Source organism: Columba livia, chromosome 4, assembly GCF_036013475.1.
Source record: "Columba livia isolate bColLiv1 breed racing homer chromosome 4, bColLiv1.pat.W.v2, whole genome shotgun sequence".
NCBI classification, from domain to species: domain Eukaryota; kingdom Metazoa; phylum Chordata; class Aves; order Columbiformes; family Columbidae; genus Columba; species Columba livia.
In genome coordinates, this window is record NC_088605.1 from 28019913 (window position 1) to 28037386 (window position 17474).

The 17474-nt window shown below is 38.7% G+C and overlaps 1 protein-coding gene across 14 annotated transcripts in view; it reads right to left on the reverse strand.

The window, feature by feature from the left end:
• The window catches only part of FRYL (FRY like transcription coactivator), a 169832-nt gene that overhangs the window by 132041 nt on the left and 20317 nt on the right, over window positions 1-17474 (reverse strand). For 8 of the 14 annotated variants that reach the window (XR_010472201.1, XM_065060850.1, XM_065060849.1 and 5 more), the window contains exon 1: window positions 2719-3052. The exons of the other annotated variants lie outside the window; for them this stretch is intronic. Coding sequence is in view for 7 of the 8 variants with exons in the window: in XM_065060850.1 (XP_064916922.1) it covers window positions 2719-2887 (169 nt within the window). In the remaining variant the exon portion in view is untranslated. Of the gene's footprint in view, window positions 1-2718; window positions 3053-17474 lie in introns of those variants that run through there. 14 annotated transcript variants of the gene reach the window in all.

A 17474-nucleotide genomic window follows, 5' to 3' on the forward strand; every position in this document is an offset into this window, starting at 1 on the left:
AAGTGTTGCAATGCACACAATCATACACAAATACTTCAGCAAGAAAGATTTTTTTTTCCTAGAGTTCTCATGATCTTATAAATCTAAAAAAACAGTTAGGAAAGATTACTAAAATACACTTGAAACCATTCTGACAGAAGCTACATATTTTAAAAGATGTGTCACCAAGTGCCTCGTTTTCAGCTATAAAACAAAGTATATACTAATTGAGTTAACATTTTGAAAGACAATACTGATAAATATTTTAATCCTAAAGAAAAAGAAAGAATCTCATCACTTGAATTCCATACAAAATATTTAGGTCAGATATATGCAAACCCAACTAAGTGCTATTATCAAAATAACACTTTCATGCTTTGCATGCCAGGAATAGTTTAGTTTTGTTGGTTGGTTGAAGATCCTCTGAAATACTTTTACATTTTAAACTAGTTGTCAGACTCCGTATTTCACCTAAGCTCTTACTAATACAAAAGTGTTCCCTAAACAACAGCAATAAGGAACAGAAAGTAAAAAAAAAAAAAAAAAAAGAAAAAAAACCCATCCACTTACAAATTCAAACATATCTACAGGACAAACCACCTTAGCTGTAAAAACCTATTGAGTTCCTCAACAGCTTCATTATATTAAATCCGGTGGTGCATTAACGCCACAGCTGCTGTCATTAAGCAAGTAAATGTTGACTATTTTTTTTCAAGTCATTGTATTGTTTTATTACCTGTTTCGTCGACACCTGCCTCCTGCAGCATACCCAACTGGCAAACACAGCAGTTCTTTTGCTCTATTCCCACAGAGCAGTTCATTCCATTACCAAGATACAAAAATAGAAATAAGCAGATAATTTAAAGAGGATTCAGCTACTATCTGCTATTGTAAAAGCATGATCCCAGAACAGACTATAAGTCTGCATTTCGCAAATGATGACATCACGCTATTAAGTGATATTAGTTAGGCACTACTGATTTCCACAATATCACTGCTAGTAATCACTATGTGGCAAATATTTAGTGAGCAAGAAAGAAGAATTCATCTTCAACCATGGGAATGGTGTATTCTATGTTTGTTATCCTCATTTGCTTGAACTATTGACAAAACATTGAACAAGGGTGAATGAACATATCTGTTTTGTCTCCAAACTTCAGCCTATAGCATTTTCTTTTAACTTGGCACAAAGACAATTCTATTTATTCTGTAATTGCAGCATTTGAAATAAAATATTATTTAAAAGTGAGAGCTATAAGGAAACCATAATACGGCATAAAAGCAGAACTGATGAGATATGCCTACGGAGATGTTTGAGCTGTGCATATCACAGTGGTATCCAACTATGAACTTCATGGCTCTAAAGCATTCAAAGTTAAATGAGGACACAAACCTGGCTAAGAAAGCATCACCCTTTCAGACACCATGAGCTTCTGATCAGAATTTTCAAGCAACAGGCAATAGAAGTCTTAACAGACCTTCCTCTGTAACTAGTCTTCAATAGTCCATACAATTACAATATTAACTTGTTCTAATTTGTTACACACAGGAACAACTCCTTTAACAAAACAGATCTGTCCCTGCTTTCCCCAGCTGCCAACATTACTCAACCTGACAAAAAAATAATAGTAATTAAAAAAAAAGGGGTTTATATTACAATCAGAAAGGCAGAGAAAAGTCTTTCCAAGGAAACCCCTGTATCCCACCACCACCACAAACTTAATTCCAAGTTTAAGGCTGTAAGTTCACCAGCCAATAAGACGGATGTCACCACCTCCCAGCTCCGCACTTAGGCACATAAGGGAAAAAGTGTCAAGGCCACAATAATTCCTGAAAATAGCCACCACATAGCAAAGAGTAAAACTTTGTATCTAATAGCCATCAGGATCCAAGACCATAAAGACTCAAGACCTTATAATTTTAGCTGAAGGCAGAAAGAAGAAGGAAAAAAACCAACAACAACAACAAAAAAAAAAACCCACACACAAACATTAAACAGTAAAACTGGATTTTCCATTGCCACCCAGCTGAACTGTCTGAAAAACAAACATTAACTCATTCTCTTTCTTTTTATTAGCACAACACACTGTAATATTTAGACACTAACAGGTAGTTTAAAAAAAAAAAAAACAAAGAAAAATCTTCATATAAGCAAGCTTACCTGTGTTTTTAAGTTAAAATTCTTTATACAATGTCCATATTTTTTACTTAACCTCTTTAATTTACGTATTTTTTTTTATTTAAAAAAAAAATTGGCAACCTTCAAAACACTAAAAAAGGAAAGCATAAACTTGTTTGAAATGAAAAAAACTCTTAAAAGGAAAAGGTTTAAAAACTTTGGGTATGTGAAAAACAGGGAGAGAAAAGATGACAAAACTTGAACCCTGCACTGCAGTCCTAATCCTGTGCAGCACCCATCTGCCTGTCAACTCTTAATGCCTAATCACAGCTACATTACAGTTTAGAAACTTAAATAGGGATACTTATCCCAAAAAGGGGAAAAAAAAGTCATACAGACATGAGCACATTAGAAATCCTGTAAAGTTACTTTCAAATAGGTCACTAACACATGAGAGTGCGTCAATTATAAAATAGTTCTAAAACTCAAGACACTGTTATCATGGTGACTCTGACAAAAAGGCCTTTTATAATCAAATTTGGCAATTTAGCAAAGCTATCATGATCTGAAGAAAAAGCTTAGCAATCGGTTTTTAGCAGGTTGATGCCACAGATACATACTGTAAGCAGGATGTGTCTCCTCATCTTCATCTATTGTTTGTCCTAATGCAAATAGTCTGACACGTCTCATCTTCAGCAGCCTTGGGGAGCTTTCACGGGCAGCACTCCCAGCATCCAGAACTACATCTCCAGAAACAGCAGTGGGAACAATTTTTTTCAGGAATTCCATTTTTACATGCCCTCTGTGTTCTCAGCATTTACTAAACTCAGTGGTTTAGCTACACTTTGCACGGTCTGGCTCCCAGATCAACTTCCTTGAGCAGGGAGGTGGACTACACCGCACTGCTCCTCATGATGTCACGTTGAACCTGGGTGGTGCCACCACCAGCACGTCAGCTGCCAGCTGCTCCAAGGCAGATTTTAAAAAGTCTAACTGTACAGACTGATAAGAAAACCAAACAACAACAGGCCTATATATTAACCAACACACGCTAAAATCTGCACTTGCAGAGGATACTGTATTTAGCGTTGCAACAATTTTAAGCACTAATAAAATGCACAGTGTATTTCAAATTCCTATCTGACAGAGTTCAATAGCTCTTAATTTTCAAGAAGTACACACTGTTCATCTGCATTTGAAAGATAACACTTACCATTCAGAAAGTCTATGCACCAGCTTTACAAAGTGTCTAACAGCACCACAATTCAAACCATTTGCATTCTCATATGGTTTTAACTACTAGCTACAAAGTTACTAACATTTATTAAATATTAAGTTGTGTTTTGCAGAGACACTGATGCTATATTTACCACTTAAAACACTCAAGCCATCTTCCAGAAAACGCCAAGTACAGAAATAACCTGTCTCATTTTGTCCAAATGTCTACTTTATCCCTAGAGCTGCTTCTCCATATATGCCTGGTACAGCTGAGTTTTTTGATTTTGTTTGGGGGAAGTTTAAATGTTTTATATTTAGCTTAAAGAAGTCATTATGAAAGATTCCTTGCGTTTGGAGCAGAAAGCTCTGGGGAAAAATTATACATTAGCATAGAAGAGTGTTCCTTAATGCTTTCTACATTTGGGAATACATATCATCGTATGACTTAAAGTATTTTTTACTAGACTTGCAGATCCACAGACACACTAGTAGGTAATATTCTCGCCTCGTCTGCCACCAAAGATTGTACATACACACCCCTAGGAGGAAAGCCACTGATACTCACTCTGAATATCTGAGCAGCGGCATGCACACTTCTGTTATTTTTATGAGAGCAGTTCAGTCTCCAAGACATTTCTGAATGCATTCAACACAAAGTTATCCAGCTTGAGCATGAAATATACCACACTAATATACATCCCTTAACAGAAGGTTCTTTATCTGAAATTCACTGCTGTGCCTAGCTCTTCCTAAAAAAAAAACCAGCACAAGCTATGAAAGGCAGAGTAACCCATTTCAGGTCTCAGTTCCAGCAGTTCAGTGCTCACAAGGGGCTACTCACTCGGACTGAGCTGTCAGTCCTTTACTGACCAGCTCTACTGTCACACTTCATATGCCACAACTTAAAAAATTTGGTACAAGTTCACTAAAGTTGCAATGTAAGAACTTTTTTCAAGTTCTATTTAGACCACGTCTATATAGACGTGTCATATCTTTAGTATTCAGATCTACATTAAAATCGCCACATATTGAAGTTAGTCTACACTTCCCTTGTAAATGAATACAAAATTCCACAAGGCCTGACCTTATCACAGAAGACATATTGTTAGAATATAATTTCCTGCAGTGAAAGATCTGGGAGACTGAGCAAAACAATTGTCTGTATCATTATTTCATTCACAGTATTTTTCCTACCAATATAAAAAAAGTTACACGTAATATATTTTCAGAAAAGCAGTTTACGTGTTTTCAGAACAAATAAGATACATAAAGATAATTCGTGAGTATAAAAGATCATGACTCATTAGAAACTCAAGCAATCATTTATCCAGAATAGCATTATTTTCCATAGAATTTCTTTTTTTGCCCTTGAAATCTTGCCACAAACCTACTTTTCACTTTCTAGCATTTGGGAACAAGAGAGAAATGCAGACACTCATGTGAGACTGAGAATGCTTCCAACCATCCATGGGCCAAACTGCAGTTTGCAAAGAAGGGAGTAATCAGATATTTCAAGTTGTACCCAACTGAAACACCCTCCAAAGGGTTCACACCAGACACCAAAGTGCTCTTAATCACACTACATAGGTTTTAGCACATATGTGGCCACAGGGTGGAGATGACAGATGAAATGCAAGTACCCAGTGCATCATTTCAGTTCAATGCATAAGGTGCGACTTTCTAAACAATATGCAGCGTATGTAAATTGGGCATAAAAAAAAGGTTGAAATCACACTTTTTTAATAAAACAGCCTTTCAAGTAACAGGATTTACAAAGAAAACATAAACAGTAAAACCACCTGCCATATACATAATCATATTTTCAAGATTAAACTTGACAAACTGATAAAGCTTATATAACACAGTTATATCCAAAAGCTTTTGATTGATTTTTTTCCTTCAGGATGGTGTTTGACTCTAAGAAAAAGATATCACAGAGTCTTCTACAGAACATGGCTGGGCATATATAAATACAGATAAGTATATGTATATATTTTATTTAGATTTAGGTATGTATATGGATGGATGGTGGTTATCTCCAGGACTTCCATATTTCATTACATTCTATAGGAGCTAAGACAGAAAGCGAAGGTTTCTGCCTACATCCTTTCATGTACGCTACTCTCACAATTGCTCTTACCGTCTTCCTTAAACAGTACAATGTACAACTGTGGTTTTTATACAATCAGAGCAAGCTTTACAGATAATCTATCAGTGGAAAACATCTGAGAAGTCTTACAACTGTTATAATCAAATTCATCCTTAAAAGAAACCAAAAGAGGCTACAAAAAGCCTTATTTGATAAATTTTAAGCCTTTCTTATTCTGGAACCTCTAAATAAATAAAAAGAGGATTGGTTGACTCAAGCTTATACAGAATTATTATTTGTATTACAGTAAGTCCTTTGACATTTTTCTGTGTGCATTCCACTTCTGTTGCACTCAAAGCATGACTCTGGTTTTGCACTGAAGTGCCTTCAGGCTTCCCCTGCCGCAGTTCTGCAGCCAGTGATAAAAACAGCAAGATAACGTCCAAGCTTCACATCCCTCACTAACAGGAATCCACATCAGAAGGCCTTCCCATCAGAAGGGAATAGAAATAGATCATGAAACATGCACAAGAACCACACTGGGAGAAGCAGTGAGTGATCAGAGGGTAACAGCACTTCTCAGAGCACTGTCCCTTTGGACTGAACCTTTCAGGACACAAATAGCTGTGCTGGTTGGTGGGGGTGCACAGGAAGAGCAGATACACAGGGATTCTGTTGAAGCAGATGACCCTGCTGATGAAGAAACACCCTAAGGAGAAATACTGAAAAACACAACACGATCCATGAACGAAAGATCCACGTGAGAGAAACTACTTTCAAGTCCCTTGAGTTCACATCTAGAGAATTTTTAGAATTAGCAATAACAATAGTAAAAGAAAAGTATGAAACAGACAACATACTTAAAAGTGTAATTTTACAAGACAGCCTAGCTGCCTTGTAGCCTACCAGAAACACGTGTTATTTGATGGGTCTCTTCATAAACAAGCATGCATTACAAACCTTCAGTTTTGTAACACAGAACATTTTCAAAACTACCCTACCTTGCTAAAGTGAGCCCACCCCAGTCGTACCAGCTGCCACAGAGAGGACACACTATTTACTTTCAATCTAACATATCAGCTGGCAAGCCAGGTCCTGGGGTTTTTGGAGGCGGGAGAAAGAGTAGCGCCCTTCGGACTCAGAGGGATTACGGTGCCGATAGGAGAATAAAAGGTTCCGAAAGGTGACCCCGCGCTGCCCGCACCCTGGCCCGCAGCGCCCCCAGCCGGCGACGCCCCCGCGCTGAAACCGAACCTCCCCGCGGTGGCACCCACCGCCCTGGTGACACTGTGGGGCAGCACAGCTCCTGCGGGCACACGGGACCCCACCGCCCTGGTGACACTGTGGGGCAGCACAGCTCCTGCGGGCACACGGGACCCCACCGCCCTGGTGACACTGTGGGGCAGCACAGCTCCTGCGGGCACACGGGACCCCACCGCCCTGGTGACACTGTGGGGCAGCACAGCTCCTGCGGGCACATGGGACCCCACCGCCCTGGTGACACTGTGGGGCAGCACAGCTGCTGCGGGCACACGGGACCCCACCGCCCTGGTGACACTGTGGGGCAGCACAGCTCCTGCGGGCACACGGGACCCCACCACCCTGGTGACACCGTGGAGTGGCACAGCTCCCGTGGGCACACGGGACCCCACCGCCCTGGTGACACCGTGGAGTGGCACAGCTCCCGTGGGCACACGGGACCCCACCGCCCTGGTGACACTGTGGGGCAGCACAGCTGCTGCGGGCACACGGGACCCCACCGCCCTGTTGACACTGTGGGGCAGCACAGCTGCTGTGGGCACACTGAACCTTTGGCTTTCTCATGGCTTCTCAAAGACATGACCACATTTGGTAGGACAAAAGGGGAGTGAAACTGCTAAGGGAATGGAGCAACTATGATAGCACCCACATATTTTATTTAGAGGGGAAAAAATATAGGAAGTTTCTCCTTTTTAATCTCAGAATAGAAGTCTGATTTATAAGAATTTGTCTTATCCCAATGAAAACAAACTGTTCCTCTCCCCAAAAAAATGAAAGTCAGACATACGTAACTGAAAGCAGAATAAAACAGTAGAGTTAAATACTGAACCTGCAGTCTAGCCTGTTAACTATAAATTGACACACCTGTATTAAACACATGAGAGGTGTCGGGTTCTGGCCAGCTGCATTATTACTTGCTAGCCAATTAGCAGGATACGGTCATAATTTCACACAGAAGACTGTAGTGGTAGGGAAGACAAGCCCCATTTCTTTCTGTGTATACACCATGCTTTGTAAAATGGCAAGACTTTTTGCTTTAGTACTGCAACTTAGCTACATATATATATATATATATATTTTTTAAATGCAGAAACTAAACAGATAACATAACCTCAAAAATGTATGCAAAGGGAGAAAACAGTTTGTCAGACTGCGGAGTCATCTCACCTTTTGGCAGTCTGGACTAACTACTTGTAAGAAACTGACATATTTGAGGGATTTAACTTTGCATGTCAGAGAGTTCCATAATTTTAAAATATATTTAAGATAAAAGGCCACCCTTCATATAATTTAAAATTATATTTTACCAGTTAATTCCCAAGCTACTTAGCATTAATGTTTTTCTTGGTCCAGTTCAATTAATGTAATTCAACAGCTAAAAAAAAATAAGGGCCAGTATTTCACAATAAACAATTTCTGTATTGGTGTAAACTTGTAGGTTTAAAGTATTTTTAATGCAAAATAATAGCTAAGCCATTTAATATTCCTACAGTGGGTTTGTTTGGTTTCTTGGTTTTGTTTTGTTTTGTTGTTGATTGGGTTTTTTAATGCAAACATGCTGTTTTCAAAGAAAGTCTAGCTTTCTGTTTCCTGAGAAATGAAATGAAACTACCCACCAACTGTCAGCTTTTGGTGAAGTTTTGATTTCCTGTCAGTCACTTCAGCTGTATTTACTCTGTATGGAGGACTGGGGGGTGGGTTTAGCAAGTCAAGGGACTTTTTCTTTGAAAGGTTGGGGGTTTTCAGAGTGCTTGGGTTTTTTTTTTTTTAAGAGCTAAGCTTAAATTATTTTAGCATTAGTAGAAGTGAAATAAATAAATAATAAATAAAATACTTGGCAAAACATATTGGAAGCTGAACATAGAACCCAGCTGTTATGTTCACTGACTGTAGTATTATCCTGTTTAATAAAATAAATAAATAAATAAATAAATTACTGTTTATTTATTAGGTCATAAGTGTTCTTATCCTGAAGTGGCAGGCAAGAATGCAATGCTTTCCTAAACTCATAAGGAGTTCCGGAGAAGACCAAGGTATTGCCTTATCCTTCAGCTTTGACACTCCTCAGTCAGCATAATGATCTGGGCTTCCTCTCGCTGACCTCTTGCTTCTTCCAAGTACTGATGTATCACACAAGATCTTCCAAACCTATTAATTTCTTTCACCAATAGATTTTCTTCAAAAGACCCTGCATTTCAAACCAAATCTCAGAGCAGTACCTACTCTGAGTCATACACATTCCCATGCAAGTAGGAACATCGAGAGAAAACATAATTACGCAATCCCACAAGAGAAGTGGCCAGATCTTCTACCTTATAAAAGGATCAAAGAGAACAACAAAAACCATGATGTTGATATTTCTATGCAAAGGACACTAAAAAAAAAACAACATTTCAGGAACAAGGCTTCTGTGGGACAGCTGCCAGTAAGTCAGACCAACAATAGCAACATTGCTGTGAAACTGGATCTCTGAGGAACTGAGAGTTGAAAACCTTTACCGAAAGCTTTTCAAGTGCTTGACAGAAATGCAAGGAAGAGAGTTGCCAACCGTTAATGTAGGTTTGCCTATAGAAAGGCCAGAATATAGACAGTAAGTTATAAGGGATCAGAGAGAGTGCAGAGGAAGATGATGAAGCTGGTGAGGGGCCTGGAGCACAAGTCCTGTGAGGAACCTCTGAGACAACTGGGGCTGTTTATCCTGGAGAAAAGGAGGCTCATGGGAAACCTTATCACTGTCTATGACTACCTGAAAGGAGCTTGTAGCATGGACGGTGTTGGTCTCTTCTACCAAGCAGCAAGTGATAGGACAAGACTCAAATTGCACCAGGGGAGGTTCAGATTGGATATTAGGAAAAAACTCTTCACAGAAATGGTTGTCAGGCATTGGAACAGGCTGCCCAGGGAAGTGGTGGAGTCACCATCCCTGGTCGTGTTTCAATGGCCGACTTCTAAAATCACGCCCAAAGCATTAAAGTCAAATGGCCAGGGAAAGAACCTACTGTTCACAGTAACCTTCATTCCAATCTCAAAAGTGCGTACAGGACCAGTTTTTCTTGCTTGCCTTATAAAGCCTGACCTAATCTTAGTTAACTGCTTAAAATTTTATACAAGGAAAGTATGTTTACAATGTTACTGAACCGTGGAAACTATCATTACCCTTTTTTCATTGTGACTCTCTCCATAGCTTCTATTATTATTTTTTTTTTAATAGGAAAAAAGAAAAGATAAAAGAAAAAAGAAGAAAAAAAAAAAAGAAAGAAGCGAGCTTGCCAAGTCCACAGCACACAGGACAAGCTCAGTTTCCAATACCAATGAAAATATTCTGGACACCTAGATTAAATATAGGTGCTGTCTTGGTTTACAGAGCATTTGTCCACTCTCATCTATTTTAGTTCTTCCCTTGCAAAATGGTCAATTTTTGAAATATGGTCACAGGAAGTTTATTTACATTGCACAACAGAAAGTAGAAATTAATACTCAACCTAGTAAAGAAAACTGAGTGGGTAAATTCACAAGTCCACTTGCATGCCCAAGTCTCTATGATTTTAGGCATCCTCTGTGCAATATTATACAGAGCATACTACTAAAACTCTGAAATGCTATATAAAGTATAGTGTTACAGTGAAATATATTTAAATCACAATATTTACGTTAGCTGAAGAGCAATGAATTTTTAAATCTCATGATACACAGTACTCCTATATAAAATTTCATACTGCGATCTCTTTCTTGTAACAAAACCACAGTGCCAAAGGATGAATAATTAGAGATCAAGATTCACAGGTTAATATTGGAATTAGTAATAGAAGAAAAAACCTACATTTTCTTAAGTTACATCTTTGTTCAGCACCAAAGGTAGTTAAGTTGCTGAACAAAAATTATTTCTCATACCGAGATGCTATCTGTGGGACTTCAGAAGGTTACTCTTAGCTAGAGGATATAGGTAGTTCATCTATTTTCTAAACAGAATATTGCCAGAAAAAAACTAGCTATCATGTATGTTTGCTCACAGATATGTTGGGACAACAACTTCAAACCTTCTCCCTTCTCATATCTTCTATCACAAAACCAGAAATAATATTATCTAAAGCATTACAATGTTTTTCTAGTGGAAATACATAAGCTTTCGATGATAAATCATAGTAGTTTTCCTCTTTAAATCCTAAATAGAATACTTCCTTTGGTGTAAGGCAACAGCACTCCAATTCTTCTGCAAAATACAGATGTGTCTGCCCCTTCTTTTTACTTAACTTAATAACTTCCACTTGATAACCTGAACATAACCAGAAAGAATAAATGCTGCCGACAGAACTATGTAATTTGGTTTAAATGAAAAACAGTCCAATCTGTCAATAAATGTAGTTGCACTAGGTACTCTGGGCTGAAGTCTTGAACATTCGTGGCTTCCAGGAAAGACTGGCACCTGTATTAAAGGAAAACACTCACTTCTGCTCATATCAAGATGCCTTTCTTACCTATCAGGGATACATAATTATTATTTTAATTCAAGGCAGTGGAATATTAAGATACTTAAGGAGCTTATCAGATAGTACACGATCTGAGCATGATTTACCATAGTCATACATCAAATGAACACCACCTACTAATTTAGAGCAAATCTTTACTGTAAATTTTGTAACCCTAAAAAAGAGTAACGGTCTTTCCATACACAAACACAGACTGTTCACGTTTTTTTTTTAATTAACATTCAATTGTCTCCCATCTTAAGGAGAAGGGACAAAAAACCAAACCAACGAAACACACACAACCAAAACACAATAAACACCACCTCCCCGAAACAACCCCACCCAAGTCAGTAACAACCACCAGATAGCCCATCAGGAACAGCAGAGGATGCTCCCAGTGGAGCTTCATGTGGGCCCATGGAAAGCCCAGTATTGCAGCTGCAGTATGGAAACATTTGTCAACTGTCATTCAAGTTTAACAGAAAACAGAGCCATCCTTTCAATGCTAGAGACATTCACATGTAGCAGAACTTACATGTTTTAAGTGACTATATTCATTTATAAAAAGAAAACCAGTGGATGTGGTCTACCTTGAGGTCAGTAAAGCATTTGACACAGTCTCTCACAGCATCCTCACAGATAAACTGAGGAAGTATGGCCTGAACGATTGGGTAGTGAGGCGGACTGCGAACTGGCTGAAGAGAAGCAGCCAGAGAGTCATGGTCAATGGGGTGGAGTCTATTTGGAGGCCTGTATCTAGTGAAGTGCCTCAAGGGTCCGTACTGGGGCCGGTATTATTCAATATATTCATCAACGACTTGGACGAGGGAACAGAGTGTACTATCTGCAAGTTTGCTGATGATACGAAGCTGGGAGGTGTGGCTGACACGCCAGAAGGCTGTGCTGCCATCCAGCGAGACCTGGTCAGGCTGGAGAGTTGGGCAGGGGAAAATTTAATGAAATATAACAAGGGCAAGTGTAGAGTCTTGCATCTGGGCAGGAACAACCCCAGGTTACAGTATAAGTTGGGGAACAACCTATTAGAGAGCAGTGTAGGGGAAAGGGACCTGGAGGTCCCGGTGGACAGCAGGATGACCATGAGCCAACACTGTGCCCTTGTGGCCAGGAAGGCCAATGGCATCCTGGGGTGTATTAGAAGGGGGGTGGTTAGTAGATTGAGAGGTTCTCCTTCCCCTCCCCCTCTACTCTGCCCTGGTGAGACCACATCTGGAATATTGTGTCCAGTTCTGGGCCCCTCAGTTCAAGAAGGACAGGGAAGTGCTGGGGAGGGTCCAGCGTAGGGCAACAAAGATGATTAAGGGAGTGAAGCACCTCCCTTATGAAGAAAGGCTGAGGGAGCTGGGTCTCTTAAGCTTGGAGGAGACTGAGGGCTGATCTCATTGAAGTTTACAAATATGTAAAGGGTGAGTGTCACGAGGATGGAGCCAGGCTCTTCTCTGTGACAACCAATGATAGGACAAGGGGCAATGGGTTCAAACTGGAACAAAAAAGGTTCTACTTAAATTTGAGAATAAACTTCTTCTCAGTGAGGGTGACAGAGCACTGGAACAGGCTGCCCAGGGAGGTTGTGGAGTCTCCTATTCTGGAGACATTCAAAACCTGCCCGGACACATTCCTGTGTAGCCTCATCTAAGTGTTCCTGCTCCAGCAGGGGGATTGGACTAGATGATCTTTTGAAATCTCTTCCAATCTCTGACATTCTGTGATTCTGTGAAAAGAGGTAGGGAATTCACACTTTAAGTTCTAGAAAGAAAAGACAGTAGATATAAGTTAGGTTTGTTTGGCAAGGTTTGGGTTTCAGGGCTTTGAGCACGGGAGAGGAAACACTAACTTGCAGTGTAAGATGTTGAATGAAATCCCATTTGCTCTTCCTATTTGAAAAGCTACACTATACTTGAGATGAAACAGTGGTCTGCCTAAGTTAAGTACTAGATAAGGTCGAAAAATTTTTCTACTAAGTGAGGAAGAAAATAATTTTAAAACCTAAAAATTTTGGACTATCAGCAAATAAGAAAATGTAGTTGCTAAATGCACTGCTAGAATAAATAATTCTCACTAAATCAAAGTCACTAAATAAACAAATACGTGGGAAAGATGCAGAACCTAAATCAACAAATTGTTGAGCCACCAAAAAACTGCAGAACCATTTATGTACGCCCATGCAGATTTGCTCACTAAAATTAATAATATTATCACAGTAAAGTTTATGAAACTACAGAGAGCAATCAGAGCAAAGGTACCACTCCTTCACACAGGCTCTGCTGCTCAGGCATCCTGACAGTGACCTGGGGGCAACCAAAAATAGCACATTGATGATTAAATCTTCCTGAGTACCACAAATCAAAACAGATCTATAGAACAGGCACATCATGAATGACAACTTGAAAAATACAGATTGAGACAAAATAGTTATAATGTACATTTAACTAACACCTACCATCAGATTAAAAAAGATTATTCTAATATCAGAAGAAACATATGTGAGATTAGCATGTACTGTGAAAGAATTTAAGGAAAAAATCCTGATTTGGAAGAGAATTGCAGAATTACACATTATCTGAAGGAGAGGTTAAGCCTGCTCCTATCAAGAGTGACAAGAAAAAACCTGCCTTTGAAGAGCAGAAAGAGACGACCATTGAAATTTAAGGACACAGCTGAAAATGATCATCCAGGAAGGTGAGGATTCCTTTATTTAAAGAAAAATTAATGCTCCAGTAATCTGATTAGAATAGAAAGACTAAAGAAGATCTGTGTCCTTTCCTCACCTGTGGCTTTTTAAATAGATTAATAACAGACTTCTAATTGTCATAGTGAAAGACAGGAAGATTCTTTTTCAAAGAGGTTTCAGAGGCTGGAATTACATCTTCCTTAAGGAGGATACCACAAAACAAACTTTACTGCTTTCCATTTCTTAGTAACTAATTTTCAAAAAAATCCATTCTTTTCAAGTTAACATGCATTAAACAGGGATTAAAAAAATATCTAAAGAGAAGGTACCACACATTTTAAAACACACAGAGATCATCTTACACTACGATTGTTTCAAGCCATCAGACTACCTACAACTGGAAATACACATAGGTGTCAAGACTGTCATTTTGTTCACTTAAGGATTACCTTTCATCATTCACACAGAAAACCCAATAAGATACGGTTAAAATTAAGAATATTAGCTAAGTAGAACTTAGAGAGGGCCTCTTCCCTTGCACAGCACTGTTATTCCTTCCTGACTCCTCTGTACTTTTTAGCCTGAATCTTTACATCCTGTGAGGTAATGCCTCAAATAAAAGGATCAGGGACTGTTACTGTATTGTCTGCAGCAGAAGTGAGACTTCCTGCACTCCATAAGCCATTTCTGAGCCAGAGACACTTACTGAGGAGCTAAGGAGGACAGCAGAGATGAGAACTTCATCAGCTGTAGGTGTGAAGTGCCCTGGGCCAAGTGAGGCAGGAGGTGTTATGCCAGGCCGGACAGAAGCACAACGGAGGGGAACACCCAGAGTTTCCACAGGAAAGCTCTGCAGCTATGTAGGAGATACCAGAAGCAGCTGCATCACTTGTGCTTTACACCCAAACCTCTGAAAACACACCTACCATTGTCTCCCAATCTTTAAAGTACTTGTTTTGTATAAAGACACACAGTGTTTTCACTAGCTACTAGCCAAGGGAGAGACATTTTTCAGTTCCCTAAAGACTTCTGGTTTCCGTTCTATTACATATCAAAGATTTAAAATATAACACAGAGGCCTTACTGTAGAGTAACTTGTGGAGTAACTCCACGTCTTGATAAAGAAGTTGCTGTTTCTTTTAACTCAAGCACCTCTCCAAGATAATTCCTTTCAAGCAAACAGCTGCTGGCTACACATGGGAAACAGCAGCATCTCTACAACCAGTAATAAAACAGTTGTCTAATCAAAATGTGTTAAAAACAAGATATTAAGATGCACATGCCTACAGACAGCTGTATATAAATAAATTTCAGAGTTCTAAGATCGAAAAGTTAACCAAGATCAAAGTTGGTTAGTAGGCAAGAGTTTCCTTCTTCACTACCTTCTTGCTCATGCAGCATTCTAAGCAGACTTCTAAAAGAAATCCACATCAGTTCAAGCCCCTTTGAAGGCCAATTGTATTTCATTTCAGGCATTAAAGAACACCACTGATAGTGTCCTATTATATTCAATATACAAGTAAATTATCTTAAACCAAATATATTGTCCTAAAGAAATCTTACTCAAAAACTAGCATTTGTGATAAAGATACATAGATGTTCTCCATGACAGGAAGTTCAAAAAGAAAAAGCTTCACAAAAGGTTAAAAAAAGGAATTTTATTAATGTTGAACATTGCTACAAAAAAAATCCTCTGACCTTCTAGACTGGAGCAGTACACACAAGCCAAACAAACACACACAACAAAACATACAAAACCCAATAATGACAAACACACCAGTATCTTGGAAAAGAGAAATCCTACAAGACAGGTTGAACAGTTTTTTTTTTTCCTGGTCTGACACACACAGAGCTTTCCAACTTCACAAATTAAGCAGTTCTTCTGTGTCCCTATTGGCATTTTCATCTTCTATTTTCTTGTAGATGCGTCCCAGATGTTCTGCATTATTTGAACAACACGAGGCATCATCAAGTGTGGGGCATTCTGCAAGTCATTTGTTACTGCAAGTAAGCAGGTTCTACAAAGCTCTTCAGCAGAAACACACCTCTGGCTGGGCAGCGGAGTGAGAACTAATGTTCAAAAGTAGCGGGGGATGGGCAGGGGAAGCCCACAGAAAAACCCTATTAAAAGTTGGTGAAGCCCATTGAACTACATAAAAGACACATCTTAATAGTAATTTTGTAATTAAAAAAAAATTGTTTCCATCTATTTCCCCAATATCCATCTTACAATTAGAGACAGGTAATAAACAGCTGAGCAGGGTCGTGAGTACCAAGTACTGCTTTAATCCTAAATCATTATTTAAGGAAAGAAAGACCAAAAAACCAAAACAACACAAAACCGCTATGTACAAACAACAAGCACATCAAACTTTCCTCCTCTTGATGGTCCTTTATTTTCTTATTTTCACTGGAATGAAACCTCAACCAAACTTAAGTGTTACACCTGTGAAAACACTTGAAATGCATGAACAGTTACATGAATTGCTCCAAATACTGTTTAGTAATTGCATTTACAGACAGGAATAGGCTTTTCAGGACAACTGATGCTCCAGACAATTTTTCAGAGAGATCATGTAGTCTTCACCATCAGATCTTTTTGAGACCTGACTGGATAAAGCACTGAGCAACCAGGTCTGATTTCAGGGAGTAAATTAGGAACACAAGAAAAATGGCAGGTGGTGCATTTTTCAAGCTTTATATTGTTTTTCCTTCTCACATGTAAGGAAAGCACTTCAGATAAGACTCTCTCTGCACACTCTGACAGGAAAATATACCCCGAGAGATTACTTGTCTTTACCTTTTACTGAAGTGAAAAAAAAACAACAAGTTTTTGCCTACACACAACACAATGGGTTTTTAATACTGAAGATGGACAACAGATAAAAATCTAAGGACCCAATGCTAAGGTTATTTTTTTAAACCTACTACCTGATTGCCTTTTAAACATGTAGCAATAGCTACAGGAAGTACAACAATTACTGAGAAGTATTCCAAGAGCTAAATCAGCACTGAACAGCCTTGCTTTCAATAAGGATAAGCTACACAATTCAACCCTGAATGCTTGATGTTTGTCACTAGAGCACATTTTCTACATAAACACATAGAACATGTATAATAAATAAACCTTTTAAAGTGAGGTAAAACCAGAGCTGCCTAAAGCATGATAAGCACCCACAAGAACTACTTACAGCAAAAATTATACTAATGTCCCAAAACCACCTGCCTTTATTTTTTGGTTTCGTTTGAAGATTGGAGTTCCTACTCTAATGCTAGAAACTGTATTTGCCTTCCTCAGACAACAGAAAAGTAAGGATGTTCAAGGTAAATTTCTCCAGCAACAAATTTATTATCTTTTGAGAGAAAGAATATGCACATCCTGAAAACAATAATTATAATTATAATTATAGCACAAAATGTAATATAACTAGGAACGAAAGCCAGTGAAAGAGGCAAATAATGGGGATATGATACACTGGAGAAGATCCAACGCTAGAATCCATTCACATTCTGTTGTACTGTATACTTCTCCTATAAATAATATATTGGATAATAAAACAAAGAAAAGCAATAGCTATGGTAAAAATATTATTGTATAATATTCAAATTCTTCAGGATAATTAGAATAATAGTACATATAATATTCTACTACAT